The 21354-nt window shown below is 34.2% G+C and overlaps 1 protein-coding gene across 7 annotated transcripts in view; it reads left to right on the forward strand.

Annotated features, from left to right (window-relative positions):
• The window catches only part of PDE3A (phosphodiesterase 3A), a 306681-nt gene that overhangs the window by 231792 nt on the left and 53535 nt on the right, over window positions 1–21354 (forward strand). For all 7 annotated transcript variants that reach the window (XM_054443419.2, XM_054443421.2, XM_054443422.2 and 4 more), the window contains 3 exons: window positions 10572–10829; window positions 13362–13516; window positions 18491–18606. In XM_054443419.2, the coding sequence (XP_054299394.1) occupies window positions 10572–10829; window positions 13362–13516; window positions 18491–18606 (529 nt within the window). The remainder of the gene's footprint in view (window positions 1–10571; window positions 10830–13361; window positions 13517–18490; window positions 18607–21354) is intronic.

Below are 21354 nucleotides of genomic sequence, written 5' to 3' on the forward strand. Positions count from 1 at the left end.
AAGAGTTACTGCAAAATTTTCACATGATTTCATTTTTTAAAAATTTCCCAACTAACTTCAAGTCTAAAATTATAAATGGGTCCTATGAAAGTATAAACACATATGCAATTTTGCTGTCTCTGAGGTCAGAACCAGTAATGCACCAAAGATCATTGTATCAAATGCAGCTCATCTTCTAAATTAATGTAGTACATTAAAGACCAAGATATCATTTCCTAGTACTACAGACAGCCTCCCAGAGAAAGAGCTGGGGGGATGAAGTGGCACATTGTGCTACAGAGATGTAGGAGGAGACAGCTTCCAAAAACTCATCACACATCTTTTCCCAGCATTGAGGACCAAAGTTGGATGAGAAAAGCGCCAGTGACTATTTCCTTTTAATGTGTCATCTCTTACGCTGTTTATTCGTCTCTTATCCCAACTCCCTTTCCACCCTGAGAATATTCCTCCCATGCTGTGTTTGCCTCCCAGGGTGCCTCCCAGGATGACTAAATAGAAAGAAAAAAATACTTCCAACAATGGAACTATGATGCCTGCTTTTAGAATTCTTTTCACATCCTGTGTTATAAATCATTCCAGTGCAATCAACCATATTAACTGAAACCAGGACTTTTGTACAATCACTTTTTAAGAACTTAAAATTAATATCAGGACTATTATGGGTATTTTGCAGTAGGGAGTACAATATATCTGACTGCATTTACCTAGACTAAGAAGTGGAAATAGTTAGGTTTTCGTTTTTATTGTTTTATTTTATTTTTTAATTATTATTATTATTTTTTTTTGGTAGAGAAATCATATCTCTGTGCTATCTTCATTTATAAAGCAACTACTGGCCCAGTTCATGTAGGGGACAAACACCCACATGCACAACATACATTCCTTTGCACACACAATCTTTCTCAACAACGTTTCACTGACAATAATGATAATGTTGGTGATGTATAATACTTATCAAACAAACATATATTTTGGGCCAAGCACTCTAACAAGTCTTTATGTTTATGATCTCATTTAATCATCAGTTATACTATACAGTCGATATTACTATTAATCCCTTTTTAGAGATGAGACAACAGTTAAAGAAATAAAATGAGCCAGGCATGGTGGCTCACGCCTGTAATCCCAGCACTTTGGGAGGCCGAGGCAGGCGGATCACAAAGTCAGGAGTTCGAGACCAGCCTGGCCAACATGGGGAAACCTGTCTCTACCAAAAATACAAAAATTAGCTGGGCATGGTGGTGCATGCCTGTGGTCCTAGCTATTCGGGAGGCTGAGGCAGGAGAATTCTTGAACCCAGGAGGCGGAGGTTGGTTGCAGTGAGCTGAGATCGCGCCACTGCACTCCAACCTGGGCAACAGAGTGAGACTCCATCTCAAGAAAGAAGAAAAGAAAAAAGGAGAGGAGAGAAGATGGTAGGGGAGGAGAGGGGAGGGGAGGGAAATAAAATGAATTTACTTTTTAAATAAAATAAAAATCTTAGCAGATCTGAAATTTGAACAGAAGCAGTCTGACTTCGGGTCTTGCATCCTTAAAGACCCCATGTATTACCTCGTATAATAAATATTTGATATTGATGAATGAAAAAAACTTTCTCTTATATCCCAACGTTTTAAAACTCTGCTTTCCAACTTCCCACATACACAACCTTACAAATTATATATATGACAAAAATATGTTTCTCTACCTTTTTGCTTCCCAAATGCTAATTCATAAACCAAGCTTAGCTTTCTATCTCTTGTTCCAGGAATGTTAATGAATAGCTTCTATCTCTTGTTCCAGGAATGTTAATGAATAGCTTTAACATTGCAGTTACATTATGTCTCATTTTAAGGGAAAGAAAATGTTGAGTTTAAAATACTATGGAGCTCTCTTAACAGACATAATTAGGACAAATAGCTGGTCTGGGAATTTAAAAAAGTTTTTAAAGTAGAGAATCATAAAAATATGATATAAATTTTCTATAATTCTAGTGATATATTTTAACTTAATACATAGAGTATGCAGGTTTTTGCACATCTTTGATGAAGAGCCAAGAATGTTTCTCTCAAGTATGTGTCCACTGAAGTGACTGACTGGAGTTTCAGGTTGCCGTTCTTACTTACACCATACCCATATTTCATATTTCATTGTACATGCTTGCCAGTTTCAGTTTCTTTATAGTGGAAACAACTTAGGAACTTGGAAGCATTCTGAGTTGAAAAGCCTTTAGGTGTGCCGTGATTTTCTTTTTGAATCTTTATAGTTGTATCTCCCCTACCTAAATCAAGGGAAATACATTCTTAGGCTCTCACCCTTATAAAATATATTTATGAACTCTGTGTAAAGCTACCTAACTTCGTTTTCAAGGAAACAATTCTATTTTTATGCAGGTGTCATTTCTTTGTAGATGTTTTGTTAGCCTATGTAATTTACAGTGACAAATATAACAGGCCTAAAGAGATTTGGGAAGAAAGGAAACCGACACTAGGCAAATGCGTAACTTACCTATTGGGAGAAGTATATGGAAATTCCACCAAATAGCCTATTCCTTGTGAGCTATTCAGTGTACACTAGGCAATTTACCATAAGAAGGAAACAGCATCAGTGACTCAATAACTATTTATAAGGTAGAGCTTGTGAAAGATTAGCAATTAATACAATAAGGACTTTTCTAAGTCTACATAATAATTTAAAAATCAAATGCTTAAAGATGCCAAGATGTAATTTTAAAATCTTTTTCTTTTTTCTTATTTGATGGGTGTGTGTGTGTGTGTGTGTGTGTGTGTGTGTGTGTGTGTGTGTGTGTACATTATGTAGAGAAATGAATTACTTGCCCAATTGGAAGTGACCTTCAAAAGTTCCAGCCCACTTCTCTGATTTCAGAGGAAAAGAGACTAAGTGCTCTATTGGATACAGTATTGCCTATAGGAAACCTGTAGGTTTGGTTTTGGAAATCGTCATAAAACTTAAAATGTTTTTAAGTGGCCTAATTTGAAGTATATAGAATTTCTACTAGGTTATCTAGATAATTTCTCAATTCTAATGTTTCAGCATTTGTAACCTATCTTTAAGTTTCATGTAGACTTACGAAGAGAGGCTTTTGGTGCTGCTTCTAATTCTTTTCCTCCAGTTAGAATAAATTAATTTCCAAAGCAAGTGACAGGCCAAATTGTTCACTGAGTCAGAAGACTGGAGAATTATTACATCTTCTGCCTGTGGGCAGGGACATATTCAGCCTATTTAATTAAGTTATCAATTTAATCTGTGATTTAAAATATGTGGCAAGCAGAGTCATAACTTGACTATATTGGTGCTACCTCAAAGAAAATTTATCAAGAATTGGATGCATTATCTTCATCTATACCCCAGGTGCTAGATAATCTCCTTAATCATTTTAAAGAATAAATTTATGTTGACCCTACCATTTCTCCAGTCTTTTTCTGATTTTTTCCCTTGGGCACCTTTACTTTCTTTAAATAAAATGATGTGTATCTGCTTTTTTTGTTCGTTTTCATTTACTCTGTTCACATAATTATTTCCTAAGCATTCTTAGATTTTATCTTTTAGAAATTTTCCAGTTCTCAATATTTTGACATAAACTCAAACACAGCATCACAGCAAATAATCTGATATGTTACTTAATGATATATGATTTTATTTTACATTCTGTTAGTAACTTGGTTACATAGACTTGTCAGAATTTTTCATAGTTTGCAACTTAGAAAATTTTAGAAGCTTAGATGCCTTTTATAGCACGCCAAATACCTTTTGACCTCCATACATATTCGAAGATTTCCCTTTTATCATATCAGTACTGCAATGTCAAAGTTTTTGCCCACTAGTAATAAAAATTAAAACAAATTGACCAGGTGCGGTGGCTCACGCCTGTAATCCCAGGACTTTGGGATGCCCAGGTGGGCAGATCACCTGAGGTTGGGAGTTTGAGACCAGCCTAACCAACATGGAGAAACCCCATCTCTACTAAAAATACAAAATTAGTCGGGCATGGTAGCATATGCCTGTAATCCCAGCTACTTGGGAGGCTGAGACAGGAGAATCACTTGAACCCGGGAGGCAGAGGTTACTGTGAGCTGAGATCACGCCATTGCACTCCAGCCTGGGAGACGAGCGAAACTCCATCTCAAAAAAAAAAAAAAAAAAAAAAAAAAAATTAAAAAAATTAAAACAAAATTTCTGTAATTAATTGATAGGCACACGTCTAAAAGTATGTATAATATTGATTATACTTGTTGCATTTTAAACTTCTTATCTATAGCATCAGACTTTCTGGGCCTTTGGTTTATGATGAGTAAAATAACTTAGAACCACTCTAGATTGTAATATACCAAGGCCATTAACAATTGTGGTAGTCTAAAGCCAGGATTAGGTAGGACATCCTGGAAATGGGAAAGTAGACTGGATGAAGATAAAAGAGGAAAAGGAAGTTGTTTAAAAACTGAGTACTCAGTCAGGCACGGTGGCTAACACCTTTAATTTCAACACTTTGGGAGGCCGAGGTGGGAGGATTGCTTGAACCCAGGAGTCCAAGACCAGCCTGGGCAAAATAGCGAAACCCCATCCGTACCAAAAATACGAAAAATTAGGCATGGTGGTGTGAGCCTCTAGTATCAGCTGCTAGGGAGGCTGAGGTGGGAGGATTACTTGAGCCCAGGAGGCCGAGGTTGCAGTTAGCTGAGATCGTGCCAGTGCACTTCAGCCTGGGTGACAGAGTGAGACTCCGTCTCGAAAAAGAAAAAAAAAACACATTGAAAAATGGTGAATTTACCAAAAGTATCAGTTATTTTTGGCTTGATATATAAAACCGCACTTTCCTCCACTGTTTATCATACTGAAATTCCACATTTTCTATTTAAAGGTGGCAATCCAGATTTGGTTGCCATTTAAATAGTGTCTAGGGAAATACACTTGCATTTTCTTAAATGTTAAATATAAATATTTCTATTATAAGGAGAGTCTGTGAAGTAGAATGTTTTATATTGCTTGGTAACTTTTTTTTTAAAGGAAAAGATTAGTTTGATCATCTGCACCATAAGAAGATTCAACTGCGATTTTATGCTTAGCGTGGCTCGTACTGCACTGAAAGATGGTTTCAGATTGTTAGTTTTAAGACTTTTCTTTAAACTGGCTTTTATATAAACTTAACATTTAGTATTTATTATCACTATCTAAGATTTCACCAGTTAAATAAAACATTTCTGAGTACCATTGGTATACCTCAATATTTAATTATATTGTTTTTTTCAAAGTTGATAGGCATGGAAAAAACTTCTGTGTGAATCACGCAATTTTTTCTTACTTTGTACATGATTTAAAAAACACTACCAAAATCCAAAACCCCTCTCCCTTAAAATTCCTTAATAGGGACATCCTAGACATACCCATCCTTTGTAGCTTACCTGCTATTTATTGAAACAGCAGCCAGTCCATCTTTCTGTCTTTCACCATGTCATGTGTGGTTAGCCTTGGTGGGTTTGCTGCAAACAAATCTGATTGTTGGTTTTAAATTGCATGCCTCATTGAAGCCTTTAGTTATTTGAGCAAAAAAATGGTAATAACTTCTTATGTGTGATGTATCTGTTGACTGTAACATAATTTTATTCTAGAATCATGAAAACAATAAAGCGAGGACCTGACTTAATGATACTAAGGATATGTTTTTTTTTTTCCCAATAGTAGAAGTGTTCACTTCAGTTTCTTAGACAATTTCAGTAAGGATAATTTGTCTCTTGGCTTGAATGTTGCTTTTGTTTTCACTTAAAGACCTTTGCTTTTGCAAAAGCTACAGCATAATAGTAGCATCAAAATACATAATGTGCTTATTTTCTAAATCCTTATGTAACTGTGACATTGACTTATAAAGATGAGTTTTCAGTTTCTATTTTAAAGTTACTTTTTAAATGTTTACTATTTTTTCTATATATATACAAGAAATACATCTATTACTTTAAAGAAAAAATAAAATGTATTATAAAAAGACACACAATTTGATAATTATAAAAAGATTTGTCTTCTTCCCAATAATTTATTTAAAACTTGTAATTCTCATGAACATGTTCTACTTTTTCTTCAGATTTGTAGATTTTGTGTACTGAGAAGATTTTAAGCGAACTGTTTAGTTATTACTGGAGAATAAACTTAATTTCATTGTAAAAACATTTAAAATTTTGTCTTGAAAACAAAGTTTGACTTAAAATTTCAAATTTGTATGGAAACAGTCCAGTTAATTGTTAGTTTATTAGAACAACATGGCTAAAAATAAACATTACTATTTCAGAGGATCACACTGGATGAGATTTTCAGAAGCATAATGATTAGAGATGCACTTTAAAATACTTATTTCTAAAAGGGAATGTTAGCTAAGTGGCATTTTTACAAACATTAAAAAAATTGAATAATGATATTATCTCTATCTGCAGATGACATGATCTTTATATGTAGAAAACCACAACAATTCCACACACAAAGAAATCGTTAGAGCTAACAAATGAATTCAGTAAAGTTACAGGATTGAAAATCAACAGACAAAAATCAATAACATTTTTATATACAAATAAGTACCTAGCTGAAAAAGAATCAAAAAACACTCCCATTAACAATAGCATAAAAAATACTTAGGGATAAATATAACCAAGGAGGTAAAAGATTTGTACATTGAAAATTATAAAACATTGATGAAAAGAATTGAACACACAAATATATAGAAAAATATTCCATTACTCAATCAGAAGTATTGTTAAAATATTTATACTACCCAAAGAAATATAGAAATTTAATGCAATAACTATCAACGTTGCAATTGTGTCTTCACAGAAAGAAATAGAAAAATGCAATCCTAAAATTTGTATGAAACCACAAAAAAACCCCAAATAGCCAAAGCAGTACTGAGGGGAAAATGGTTGAAGGCATTACACTTTCTGATTTACAACTATATTACAAATCTGTGGTAATCAAAATAGTATGCTACTGGCATAACAACAGAAACCTACACCAATAGAACAGAACAGAGAGCCCGGAAGTAAATTCAAGCATACATGTTCAAATAATTTTACACAAGGGTGCTAGGAGGACACAGGTGGAAAGGGTAATCTCTTTGATAAAAGATGCTGAGAAAGCTGGATTTCTACATGCAAAAGAATGAAATTGTATGTTTATCTTACACCACACACAAAAATCAACTCAAAATAGGTAAAGACTGAAATGTAACACCTGAAACCATGAAACTTATAGAAGAGAACATAGAGGGAAAGCTCTCGGACATTGACCTTGGCAATGAATTTTTGGATAACACACCAAAATCTCAGGCCAAAAGAGAAAACATAAGTAAATGGGGCCACATCAAACTAAATAGCTTCTGCACAGGAAGGGAAACAATCAACAAAATGAAAAGGCAACTGACAGACTGGGAAAAAAATATTTGCAAAGCATACATCTGATAAGGAATTAATATCCAAACTTTATAAATAACTCTTACAATAGGGGAAAAATAACCTGATTAAAAAGTGGACAAAGGACATGAACAAACATTTCTCCAAAGAAGACATGAAAGTGGCCAACATACATGTATGGAAAAGTGTTTAACATCACTAAGCATCAGGAAATGGAAATTAAAACCACTATAAGATATCACTTCATTCCTGTTAGGATGGCTGTTATTAAAAAGACAAGATATAACAAATATCGGCAAGGGTGTGGAGAAAAGGGAACCCTAGAACACTGCTGTTAGAAATGTAGATTGGTACAGCCATTATAGAAAATAGTATAATGAACGGTTCTTAAGAAAATTGAAAATAGAACTATATGATCCAAATAAAATCACCACCTCATAAAGATGCCTGCACTCTCATGTTCATTGCATTATTCACAATAGCCAAGATATGGAAATACCATAAGCATCTGTCCATGAATGAATGGATGAAGAAAACGTGGTATGTATATATGCACACACGTATATACATACAATGGAATAGCATTCACCCTTTAAAAACGAAGGAGATCCTGTCATTTGCCATAACATAGATGGACCTGAAGAACATGATGCTAAGTAAAATAAGCCAGACACAGAAAAATATTACATTATCTTACTTACTTGTAGAATCTTAGTTTTTAAAAAAGGTCGAATATTCAGAGATAGAGAATAAAACAGTGGTTACCCTGGGCAGAGTCAGGGGACGGGGCAGGAAATGGAGAGATGTAGGACAAAAGATACAAAGTAGCAGATATATAGGATGTGTAAGTCTAGGGAATCTAATGTACATGAGGACTACAGTTAACAAAATAGTGTTGTATTACAGATTTTTGTTAAATAAGGAGATTTCAGTTGCTCTTGTCACAAAAATACTATGCGAGACGCTAGATATGTTAATCTGTCTCGCTATAGTAACCATTTGACTATCTGTACATATACGCATAACATGTTGTAAGCCTCAAGTATACACAATACAAATTATTTTTTAAATAAGTAAATAAAAATTCTACTTTTAGCTCAGAAAAATAAAACTAACCCTATAGGTACAAATATGACATATGCATGACTATATATCCTAAAATTATTACTATTACGCTTAAATTTTCATATTGGTTCATAAGAGATATTTATGCCTGTGATCAGAGAACATGGGTACTATTATTAAATTATGCATTAAGCAATTACAGCTATATTTAAGCAAGTAAAATTAAGATTTTCTGTTTTTGTTTTTTTTTTTCACTGTACTGGTTCAACACTTGAGCTATGGGATGAAGCTATTTTTGTTTGCAGCCTGATATTTCCACTTGCCACCTGTCTGATTTTGGCAAGTTATTTGTGTCTAATGAAAGTGAAAGTAATAATAGTACTTACTAATACTTTGTAGACTTGTGGTTAATAAATGTCAACTTTACCATTATTATTATAGTTATTGTAATTCTAGCAGTAAAAGACATAACTTTTCTGTATGACAATTTTACAGAGTAATTTATTCATTACTTATAGGTATTGCAGGACTAGATATCTTTATGGACGTTAGGTGTTATGATATTTTTCTAATTACAAGAATAATATATATTTACTGTTTCTATAACATACTTTTCCAACCCACTGAACAGTATTTTCTAGACAATAATTTATGAATCTACCCACATCTTTTAAACAAGGATAGACAACTTTATAATACAGATATAATGAAATTTTTAAAAGAACAATTTATCTACTTATATGTATCTCGGTTGTCATTGCCAGAACACTGCTATACCCTTTGTGTTATTGTTTTTATATGTTTAGATATTTGTAGAAGTATTTCTTTCGACCAAATATGTATGTTGTTTTGCTGGATCATAGAATATATACATTTAAGCTACTAATTGATAGGCTTAGCAAAGTTTCCTGCCAAACATTTTGGATTGTTTTTCCTCACTACTCATTTACCCAAACCATTACTAATGCTTGGTGTTATAAATCTTTTACTGTTTTGCCAATTTTGTAAGTGAAAGTTGTTTTTATTATGTTGATTTCAATTTAATTATAGGGGACATAAGTGGCTTTATATATATATATTGGTTATTTACATTTTGTTTGAATTGTCTATTCACTTCCTTTTTCAATATTGTCCTGTATTGATTTTTTAGAAGCTCTATGTTTGGATATGTTTTATCTTCTCTGTGTGGCAAACATTTTCTCACAGACCATTTCCTCCTTTGCTTATGGTATATTTTCTTATGTAGAAGTTTACATCTTCATTTAGTCAGATACATTAGGAATATCCTTGGCAGTTTATGAATTCATATTATTTTTAAAGGTTGTAATTTCAAGATTATAAAATAGTCCCTCATATTTTTCTTTTAATCGTACAACTTTATACTTCTGTTTTTTCTCTCTTTGGAGTTTATTTTATTTATTTATGTGTATTTTCCCGGCCTCTGTGTTTTGTGCTCTTCGTTTCTGCTGTGAGGACAGAGTAATGACTCTGCTCTGATAGGCAGTTTGGCAGAATATGACAGATGTGCCACAGAATCCCAGAACTGAAATTTCTATTCTAACCAACAACACGAAGAGAGACAGATTGTGAACTAGCACACAAATGGAGTTTTTTTTGTGTCTATCTATCTCTAATAACATTCGTTGAATAACTACCATTAGCAAAAATATTCGTTGAATAAGCACAAGGTTCACGTGTCACATTAAAATATTACTAAAAATAACATTTTGTGGTATATTAATGTTACTTTTGGAGTGAAATTCCTAAAGAACATACATGTAAAATTTTGAGCTCTTCATAAGGAGTGATATGAAGTTTTTCTTCCCCAGATCTCTGAAACTTTTTGCCTTTTAAAAACTAGCGTTCATCTTTTTAATTTCTTCAAATATGCTTGACCCTCCCCAAGTTCTAGCATTAAAAAATGTGCCACAAATGCAAAAAAGGGTGGCAGCTAGGGCACATTTTAGCAGAATTTGAAATAGGTAGTGTGAATTTTACTGTACTGAAATCCTAAAGAATCAGCCCAATCCATTTCTTAGTGAAAAAGTCCAAATTAATGCTTTGTGCCTTCAGATTCAGGACTTTTCTTGCCTGATCTTGCCTTGGTTTGTGTCTCAGTCTTCAGGAACCAGTATTACTGTGGACATTGCCGTCATGGGCGAGGCCCACGGCCTCATTACCGACCTCCTGGCAGACCCTTCTCTTCCACCAAACGTGTGCACATCCTTGAGAGCCGTGAGCAACTTGCTCAGCACACAGCTCACCTTCCAGGCCATTCACAAGCCCAGAGTGAATCCCGTCACTTCGCTCAGTGAAAACTATACCTGTTCTGACTCTGAAGAGAGCTCTGAAAAAGACAAGCTTGCTATTCCAAAGGTAGGTAGTAATGACATACTCCTTAAAGGGTTAAACTATTTTTTTTAATTGTCTTCTGGGTCTCCTTCCTGTCACCTCAACTCCATCTGCAGATTCATATCAGTGACTCAGGCAAAAAGTGTTGATCATGGTGACAAAAGTAATAAATATTTAAACATAAAGACTTCTGTCCTTATACTTGATAGTTTTCTGTACATAGAAAATTTATCTTTTTATGTTACCTCTTTTATTTAATCTTTCATGTTACTTGCAAAACGTTTTCTCTTCTATATGCCAGGCGCTTTTCTAAGGTGATAAGGATATTGCAACAACAACAACAAAACAAAAAAGGCAGAAATCCTTGCTCCTTTCTAGTGCAGATTCTGTTTAAAATTCATTGACTCCTAAAACTTAAGGTTCTTTACCCTTTGATTCTCTTGAATGATATACTTCAGAATACCCTCCTGACTTTCCAATACACAATCAATTTTGAACCCAGAACAGTTTTAGTCAATTATAGATTATTTAAAATAAAATATATCCTTAGTGATTTCTATAAACATATATTTTCTATGTAAAAGGAAGAAATTACACAAACTTATTCTTTTTACGTGTACGGTATGAGTTTTACGAAAGTAAATTGTAAGAGGATCCTCGCCCAGTTTAGATCTCAATATTAATTAAAAATAAGTCATATTAAGGACAAAAAATTCAGCGTCAGTGGTCTCTGGTATATTCAGCACAGTTATTTATTTAGTAAACAATCAGCTATCCCTTTGAGCCAGTGGTCAGTCAGTAACATCTGTGCTTCTGCTGTTGTGAGTCTCTTCTCTCAGGAATGTGATCTTCATAACTTTGTCAATAACATATTTACATAGTTTCCTTCCAACATGCAATTCCCTGATGAAGATATACCTTAGTATAATATGACAGTAAGGAAATGGAGAGAGAGATTAACTGGTTCCTTCAGGTCTCAAATTAGACCTGAGGTCAGTGACAGATTTAAGGCAAGAAACCTGGTATTTAAGAGTGTTTGAGTTTTCTCTTCCAACTGATTTACCTTCTAAGATGCACATTCAGATGTTTAAGAGACACTGGAAACTATTTAATATCAGAGCTATTCTTAAATCCCAAGGTGACATATAATTCACTTCTCAAAATTTTTTACCTTCTTTGGAAGAGCAGAATATCTTTGTGAACTATGCCTATGTGGTTGGTTTATTAGGAGTGATTAGCCACAGATAAAAGTGGGTTGTGGTTCTGTCTATTATGACTGTTGCTGAAGTTGTAGGAAAAAGACCTTCAGTTTAGCGTTTTCTTTTCTTTTTTTCTTTCTTTTTTTTTTGAGACGGAGTCTCACTCTGTTGCTCAGGCTGGAGTGCAGTGGCGTGCTTTTCACTCACTGCATGTTGGCCAGGCTGGTCTCGAACTCCTGACCTCAAGTGATCCACCCGCCTTGGCCTCCCAAAGTGTTGGAATTGCAGGCGTGAGCCACTGCGCCTGGCCCAGTTTAACTTTTAAGGTCAAGACCCACTTTAGAGTGTTGGTGCTCATCCTAGTGATCCCAGACTCTTGTCTCAGTGCAGATGATGCTACATGTCCTGTTTAGGATATGGTGGGAGAAGAAATGAGAAGGGGAACAGCAGGTTGGCCAGCAGGGTCTCCTATTAAGAGGAGTCAACACTGATGACATTACCCATATCTCTGTTGTCTAAGTTACATTAATCATAAGAGAAGTGGTGCATTTTATGAAAGACTTACATTCTTACACTGAGCTCCTTTCATTTGTAAATGAAGATAATAAAGTCAATAATACTTGGGGGTATGACTGTGGTACAAGGTGATATAAATTAATTCATGCCCCCAAACAAGTGACTTTTGAGGAAAAACTTCTCATAATAACTAATATGTGTGTATAGGTGTGTAAATCCTGTTGAATAAATATAACTATAAAATTATCCCAGAGGTAATTGACTCTCACTCCTATAATCACATATTTGTATAAGCATTGAAATAAAGACCCTAAAAGGTTATTTATTGATTGATTGATTGATTGATTGATTGATTGATTAGACAGACTTTTGCTCTTGTCACCCAGGCTGGAGTGCAGTGGTGTGATCTCAGCTCACTGCATTCTCCGCCTCCCGGGCTCAAGTGATTCTCCTGCCTCAGCCTCCCGAGCAACTGAGATTACAGTCACCCACCACCACGCCCAGCTAATTTTTGTATTTTTGGTAGATGGGGTTTCACCATGTTGGCCAGGCTAGTCTCAAACTCCTGACCTCAGATGATCCACCCGCCTTGGCCTCCCAACGTGCTGGAATTACAGGCGTGAGCCAGTACACCTGGCTGGTTATTTTTATAATATGCGTTCATTTTGGCCAGAGAGTCTTTTATTAAATTTCTGAACACTCAAATTTTAGATAGGTGATATTCAACCAATGTAATTTAGTCAATTCACTTCTAATTAAAAGCTCATTTCCTTGTATTATATTACATAAAATTTAAGAGATATAAAATATGCTGGGTAATGAAGTCAAGTCTCTTTCCTAGCGCCTGAGAAGGAGTTTGCCCCCTGGCTTGTTGAGACGAGTTTCTTCCACTTGGACCACCACCACCTCGGCCACAGGTCTACCCACCTTGGAGCCTGCACCAGTACGGAGAGACCGCAGCACCAGCATCAAACTGCAGGAAGCACCTTCATCCAGGTGGCATATGGCTCCTGCTGGTTTAATGTCTCTTAGAGAACTTACTTGCCAAAAATGAGTTATAAATTACAGGAGAAGGAAGGCTAACCAATTACATTTGGTTGGAGGTCAGCTTTGAAGATGGAAAGGGTACATGGTTTAAATGCAGAGCAGTGTAAGGGGTTAACATCAGATAATTAGGCTTAACATCTGTTGTGTGGCCTTAAATATACGTGGAAAGAATGACCTGATGTGATCTCTGCCATTGTGACCTTAGATGGGAGGGGTTAAGCCCAGGATAAAGGCAGGTAATTTTATCTACATTGAGATTCATACTGAGACCCTTAAATCGAAAGCATGTAATTTGACATTTGCAATTGATATGAGATGCCCCTAGCCCTGTCATTAGCCTCCCACAAGACCAGCTGTCTTAGCGTTGTACAAAAGTCAAAAGAGCAAATCAAAAGTAGATCATCCTAAGAACACCTAGATATGTTCAAACATTTGGTAATTTAAACTTTTCTGAGGATATTAATTCCAATTTTTCAAAGCAACTTAAAAGCCAGAATTATCAAAACCAAAGACAAGGTTATATTAACATCTAAAAATAATCTTGAAGAAAATAGCTAAGGAAAGTGCATTTAGAGGGAGATACTGTGTCCTTTTCTATTTCGAATAAAACTATTATACTTATCATACTTTATTCAAATTCAAATTTATACTGTATTCAAATTCATACTTTATTCAAATACTTTATTTATATATTCAAATACTTTATTTATATATTTATATTTATTTATATATTCAAATACTTTATTCAAATACTTTATTCAAATTATGCGAACATTTACCATATGATTTCAGGTTTTTGAAACACATATATCAGTTTTATCAATGACCTAATGAATGAAAAATATACACATCTATGTCGTATTACATGATAGCAGTATCAGAAGTAATTTATCTCCTGATCCTTAGTCTGGGATATAAATAAACCACCATACTGAGACTAATAGAAATATTTCAGATTATAAGAATTTAATGACTGATGACTTTTCTTTTTTGATTAAAAATTTTTAATTGGTTTCTTCCATATTATTTGTATTCTAAGAAATCTATAGAATTGGAAAGAAACTCAAATGTCATTATATATTTTATATGTCAGTATAATCTCACTCCATCCTATTACCTGGGCTTTTGTAAAACTTGTAAACAACACAAGAAGAGATTATGCAGTGTTTCATGAAAATTTCCTGACGTTTGAAATTAGTAGTCAATGATAGTATTTTTCTCTAAAAATACTGATCATTGACAATTGCTACAGCAGCAAATACTGACAAATGCTAATAGTATTATAGTTAACTAGTGCTTAATAAAATGAATTACGTTTTCAGTGTGTATCATTAGAGTCTGCCTATTTTGCCAATGCACCTTGCTAAGTTTCCTGTCATAGTATAGGTAATGCTTCATGATTTCCTTCCCATAGAATGACTCTATCAGTCAATCAAAAATCCACTCATGCCTTCTCAAATGCCTTTTTTTCTGTTATTCTTTGTTACTTCTAGTCAAATCCTATTTCCCCTGCTTTTCTCTTCTCTTAGTCAATTAAATGAACTTGAGGGTTTAAATTGAAATGATGACAAGGAAGGAAGTTCCAAGAACTTTTAAGAACTTAACGCCCAAGGATCTTGTCATTCTTCTTTGTAAAATGGATCATCCAAATATTTACAATAGAAATAAGGAATAGCATACAATTCCATTCATTCTCATTCTCTCTCTCATTCCTAAAAATACTCATAGATGTCTTGTCTGGACATACATTTTCCTCACTGCCTAATATACTATCTCATAATCTCACTGTCCTATGAAAAGTACTGATGTAAGATCTGAAAGCAATATAATTCCTTCATCATTGTGAAGAAAGGAAATTCATTCTGAATACAATTTGATCCCTTTAAGAGAAAACTATTTATAAGTAAGTGGCAGTAGTACCACCACTAAATACAACTAGTTTTGGCTTGATTATAAATCACAGTCAAAACCTTCTTTTGAGTTTTAGCCCTGAAATTTCTTCCCTTTTAGCCCTTTTATTTATTCCTTTCCATATCTTTTCATTTATTGGGTCTCTTTGAGGAAGGACTACATTGATCAAAAGAAGAATAAGAATGAGAAATAAAAATTAGAAACACAACTTATATTCCTTTATATATACAGCTGGATAATTTACCCCTGGGTAATTTTAAATACAGTCTGGTAGAAAGCACACTGGACTAAGAATCTGAAGGGTCTTGGCCCTACCACTCAGAAATGTACTATGTTCTTAGAGGCAAGTCATTAGCCTGCCAGAATCTCTGTACCCAATTACAAGGAGTCATTAGGAAAAAGGGGAACTATGACATAATTGGAGGGGTAAATTAGATGGAAGAACACAAGTAGGTGCTTAAAAAATAGGCTTTAGAGAAATAGGAAAAGCTGAAATAAATCAGACCCTAAATCATCCCAAGTTGACTTTGGAATTGACCCCTGTCTGTGTATTCAGGCAAAAAGAAAGCAGTAAACTTGGCAAAAGAGACTGTTACCTGATCAGACTTTAAGGACTTAGAATGGAGTCATTACAGGGATAATAAGAGCATAAGACCACCTTTGGGAAGAAGATTGAGATCTTCCATCACAGGCACATAGGTAATTTTCCTCTGCTGTGCCAGCATGAGAAAACCATGTAAAGGCTTTCCTAAGCTGTTCTCCTTTACAGAATCCAAATTATTTCATATTCATGAAATTTAAACAGGAATCAGGAAATAAAGGACAGTGATGAAAAGCTGAAAACTGTGAGGGTCTCACAAAGCAATATATGAAAGCACCTGTGAACTATAATGCATTTATATATAATACATTGATTTATTGCATTAATAGTAAAATACAATTAATTGTTTATTGTATTAAGAATGTGATATGACTAGGATGTTATTTATCTTGAGTTCATTAAATCTGCATTTATTAAAGATACTCTAATGTATTTTGCAAACTTGAAAATGAACACATTTTAAATGTTTTTATTTGAAAAAAATAGTAAATTGTTGAGATAGCCTTCATATCTTTCTGATATATTAAAACATTCAGTTACTGTAAGGCATTGTCTTTAAAAAGTCTACTTAGAAAAGTAAAAGTAACAACCTGTTCACTGTATTATGTAATGAGAACTGCGAACATTTAGGCCACATATACATTACATAATATTTCTTCACAGTAATCAGTTAGTCAATCCAGCAAAATGAATTAAAAGGGACCAGCATCACCAGAAGATAGTCAGTGTTGTCATCTGTTTCAGATCCAAAGTTTCTTTTAGCTCATTATTTCCTAAATGCCAAGAACTTGTGAAATACCTAGGATGTGCTTTCTGAGAAGGATGTCAAACAAATATTTTTATGCCTTACTTAATTGCATTTTATAATTGCTGAAGGTCATACCACATTTCAAATGTCCTCATATATGGAAAACTGCTATTAGAAGTAAGGAGAAAAGATGAAGTTTTAAAATACCTGGGTGAGTAGTTGAAGAAAAATCTCCCTGAAATGGAAAAAAAAAAAAATTGAGATAACAAGTGTCAGAGTGTCAAATTGACCTCAACACAAATTATACATCTTACCCATTGCTGAATTTACTAGTAATTAATGGATACAGACAATAGTAAGACCCATGCTTAGCATTCTTTCCTTTGAGAGGTCTATTAGTACAATTTTCTGAAAGTCCCTTTATTCCACATTAGCACATGTTCTGGTTTGGATTTAGCATGCAGGGTTCTAAGCAATGCATGCATAATATTACTTGCACAGAGGGAACCATTTTAGCTCTGGAACCTCTCCAAATTATATCATATTAATTATAAGCTTATATGGCAATCTCCATGCATCCGTGAGCCCATAATTCTATCAATTTTAGGTTTATTTACAATAAGCTACCCAGACAGACCAGGCACATCCTGCTTACATTGCCAATCTAAGATTGGCAAAAGATCAAATTGTCAAATTATATTTACATAAATTATAGATTGTACCCAGTACCAAATTTACTAGTGCTTGAAAGGACACAGGTGTTAGCAAAACACAGACCAAGCACTTTTCCCTTGGAGCAGTCCAAGATTGTCAACACAACTTTCGAAATTCCCTTCTCTCCCAAATTAGGATGGAGTCTATTTCAGATTCAACATGTATAAGTTTTAAGCAACACATACAGAGAAATTTTGTCTTGGAATACCTCCAAAATGTATATCACAATAATTGCATGACTTACATAACATTCTCTAGCTCAGTCTTCCATGAATCTATTAATTCCACATTTATTTACAATAAGCAACCTAGGCAGACCAAGTACATCCTGGTACAAGCATTTGCTAGATGAAGATTCTCCATTGCCTTTCTCCTAGTACATATAATCAGTGTGTTTAGCATCAGCTCCATTGTTGGCATGTCCATTTTTAAAGGGAATTTGACTAGATCATTTCCGTCACAAGAAATAATGCCAAAAAAAAAAACCCATTATTTTTGAATGATTTCATGGTCATTCAATTTTTGAATACAGATCCACCAAAAATAATAGAGTATTGAAGTAAGCATTATGACACAGCTTACGTAAATTCACCCGCATCTCAACCAGTTAATCTGCAAGCCTCTTTTAGAAAATCTGTGAGGAATGTAATTTTAGAGTACAGTGAGAAGGTGTTTAATTTGTATTAATTGGATAATAAGAAAGTTATCTTTCTTCTTTGTTAACCCAGTATGCTTGATGAGTAACTGCTATATCCCTGCAACGGAGATTGTTTTTACATAATCTGTTTCATCATTTGGAAGTACAGTGGTTCTGTCACTGAACCTGAACCAATACTCAGATTGGCAAATCTATTAGAGAAATGATGGTTGGGTTCTGGCAAGACTGGCTCAATAACTGATGAATAATTTCTTTAATTTTCTTTTAATTCTGTCTTTATGGTGCTTTTAGTCCTGATTCTTGGAATAATCCAGTGATGATGACCCTCACCAAAAGCAGATCCTTTACTTCATCCTATGCTATTTCTGCAGCTAACCATGTAAAGGCTAAAAAGCAAAGTCGACCAGGTAGGTAACTTAACTGGAGAAGGGTTCATACTGTGAGTGTGGAGTCCTAGAGTAAACCAGACCTTAAGTGTTGAAATATTCTGAGGGTGCCGTATATTCAGATATGTTTGGTTTGTCTGTTCTAATAAGCAATTAGTTATTTTTTAAAAGTCTCAATAACCAATTAGTTAAATTTCCACCTTATGTGATGATACAGATTCTTTCAAAGTTGTTGTATTAGATTTCCTATCTTGAAGTAATTAGATGCCTAGGAAATCACTTTTACCATCAAGGATCATCTCTGGTAGCATCATCTCATAATAGAAATTCCAATTTTTTAGTGTCTATTAAAATTATTTTTCAGGAGTATGATATATGAATTCAAGGAAGTGTTTCATTTACTACACATGAGCTATGATAAGGAATTTAGATATCAAAATTAAGAATAACAAAGCTTTAGATAGGAACATGAAATGATATTGGGGAAGACCACCTCATTTGTTCAGGGTCCTTGCTCACCCGAAACTGTAATAGGAGTTTTTATCAGATTCCGTCTCTGAATTGCCTTTCCCCTAGAAGCCCAATTAAGAACCTGGGAGATTTCCTCTGACCTTTCCTTTTTGGAATCTAACTTCACGGTTTCACTTCTCAGTATTACAGAAAATATCAGTGAGATTTTCAGTAACTTCCTGCTTAGTTTCTTAATCTTCTGCCTTTAGCAGTTTAAGAGTTCATCAAATGGTTAAAAGGAAAACTGCCCACTTCCCACTGAGATATGAAACATTCAAGTTCTGGCTGCCATGGCAACCCCAAACTCCAATTTTTATGTCACCAGCCTCATGACATTGCTAAAAGCTCTGCTGGCTTGCCTCCCAAATAGCTGTACCCCTCTGTCTGGATCCTTCACTTCTTACTCCATGCCAATAGTCAGTAAATCATGCTATGAAGGGAAGAACAATTTGCAGGATTTTGGCCCACCTTTCTAAGGTTCTCTTCTTTATGGGAACCTAGTCCCTCAGAATTGTGTGCTTTGCCTCGATAGCTTTTTTGTACCATTTTATTGGAATTACATCAGTAAAATAGACCATTAAGGTAATCTACTTTTCCAACAACTAATCTGGTCCTCTCTGCTCTTTAGAAATGTTCATTAAATTTTGCCACTTAGAAGTCATTAATGACCTGCTAATAAAATCGAGCTTTCATCAGGGCCAGGCAATGTAGGATAATGTAGGCAAATACTTAAATTGAGATATTCCTGAAGGCAATTACGGATTAGCTCAGTAATAAGGAGAATCATCTGGGACTCCAGCAAGGTGGAGAAACTTCATTTGAGAATTCCACATTAAACCCAAGACTCTTAAAGGGGTGCTAAAGTGATTTTAGGTATGTAGGACACGTTGGCTCCATACAAAAATATATACAGATACTTTTGGAAGGGAAGCATCACTAGTTAAGGGCCATGAGATTTTATCAGATCAGATTCAAACATGGAGCTTACAACCAGGATCACTAATTGCACAAAGAAACACCATGAGTTTGAGTTAACAGAAACAAAAATACAACTTTCTAGATCTGTAAAAGGGTTAAAATATTTAAATTAAAATTTAATTTAAAAATTTACATATTTAAGGAAAAATAATAGCAATGAGAAAAGACATAACTGCAGAGCAGCTAAATGTAACTTTTGGAGATATAGTCAAGGAAATATTAAATAGCATAGTAGACTACTGAAGAAAGAATTAGTAAACTGGGTAGAGAAAGATCGGAAGAAATTATCCAGAAAGCGACACAGATGAAGAATTGGAAAATATAATAGATTTTAGGAGATATAGAAAAATTAGTCTAATGTACATGATATATGTAATCATAGTTTTAGTAGCAGATAGAAGACAAAAAATACTTAGGAGAAGCCTAGTAAATGGAAAGAAACTCACACATAGATACAAAATAGTGAAACTACGCAATACCAAAGATATACACACACAAAAATCCTAAAGTCTACCAGAGAAAAGACAAATTTCCTTTTCAGAAAAGGCAGTCAGGCTGAGAGCAGAGTTGTCAGAAATACCGGGAGTCAGAACACAGTAGAATATTTTCTTCGAATTTCTGAAACAATATGATAACCCAAAATTTTGTGCCTGGCAGATTCATCTTACAAGAATAGGAGTGAACTAAAGACAATTTGAAAGAAGTCAAAACTTTACCACCTGCCAAATCTTTACTAAAGGAATTTATGATGGATATATTCTAGAAAGAATATATGATGGATATATTGTAGAAAGAATTTATGATGGATGTATTCTAGAAAGAAGAAGAAGAAGAGAAAGTTTGAGATCTAATGAAAATGTTCAACAAATCTGAAAACCATGGGTCAATCCAAACAAACATTAAATTCATAAATAATAGTATTTCCAGATCTGTGAATAGTTTTTATAAGATTTTTTAAGGACAGAACTAAAATTTCAGACAGCAATAATACGTAATTCAAGAGATGAAATATACATTTAAGTGTCCTTAAATTTATGTGTAGCTCAAAAAGCGGGTTCAGATGAGGAAACTGAGAAAAAAGAAGGTTAAGTAATTTGCTTTCTCTAGGTCATACAATTAATCCTGAATACTTTCTTTTGTCCTAATGACTTCATACTAGAAAAAAATGAGGATGACAAATTGTCATAATTTAAAATTAGGATTTTTTGGGTTCTGTCCTTGGGTGGGTACAGGATAATGGAAGGGTTTGGTTTTCTCTCCCCGTTTCTTCGGTTAAGTAAT

The sequence above is a fragment of the Pongo pygmaeus genome, chromosome 10 (genome assembly GCF_028885625.2).
Source record: "Pongo pygmaeus isolate AG05252 chromosome 10, NHGRI_mPonPyg2-v2.0_pri, whole genome shotgun sequence".
In the NCBI taxonomy this organism is placed as follows: Eukaryota; Metazoa; Chordata; class Mammalia; order Primates; family Hominidae; genus Pongo; species Pongo pygmaeus.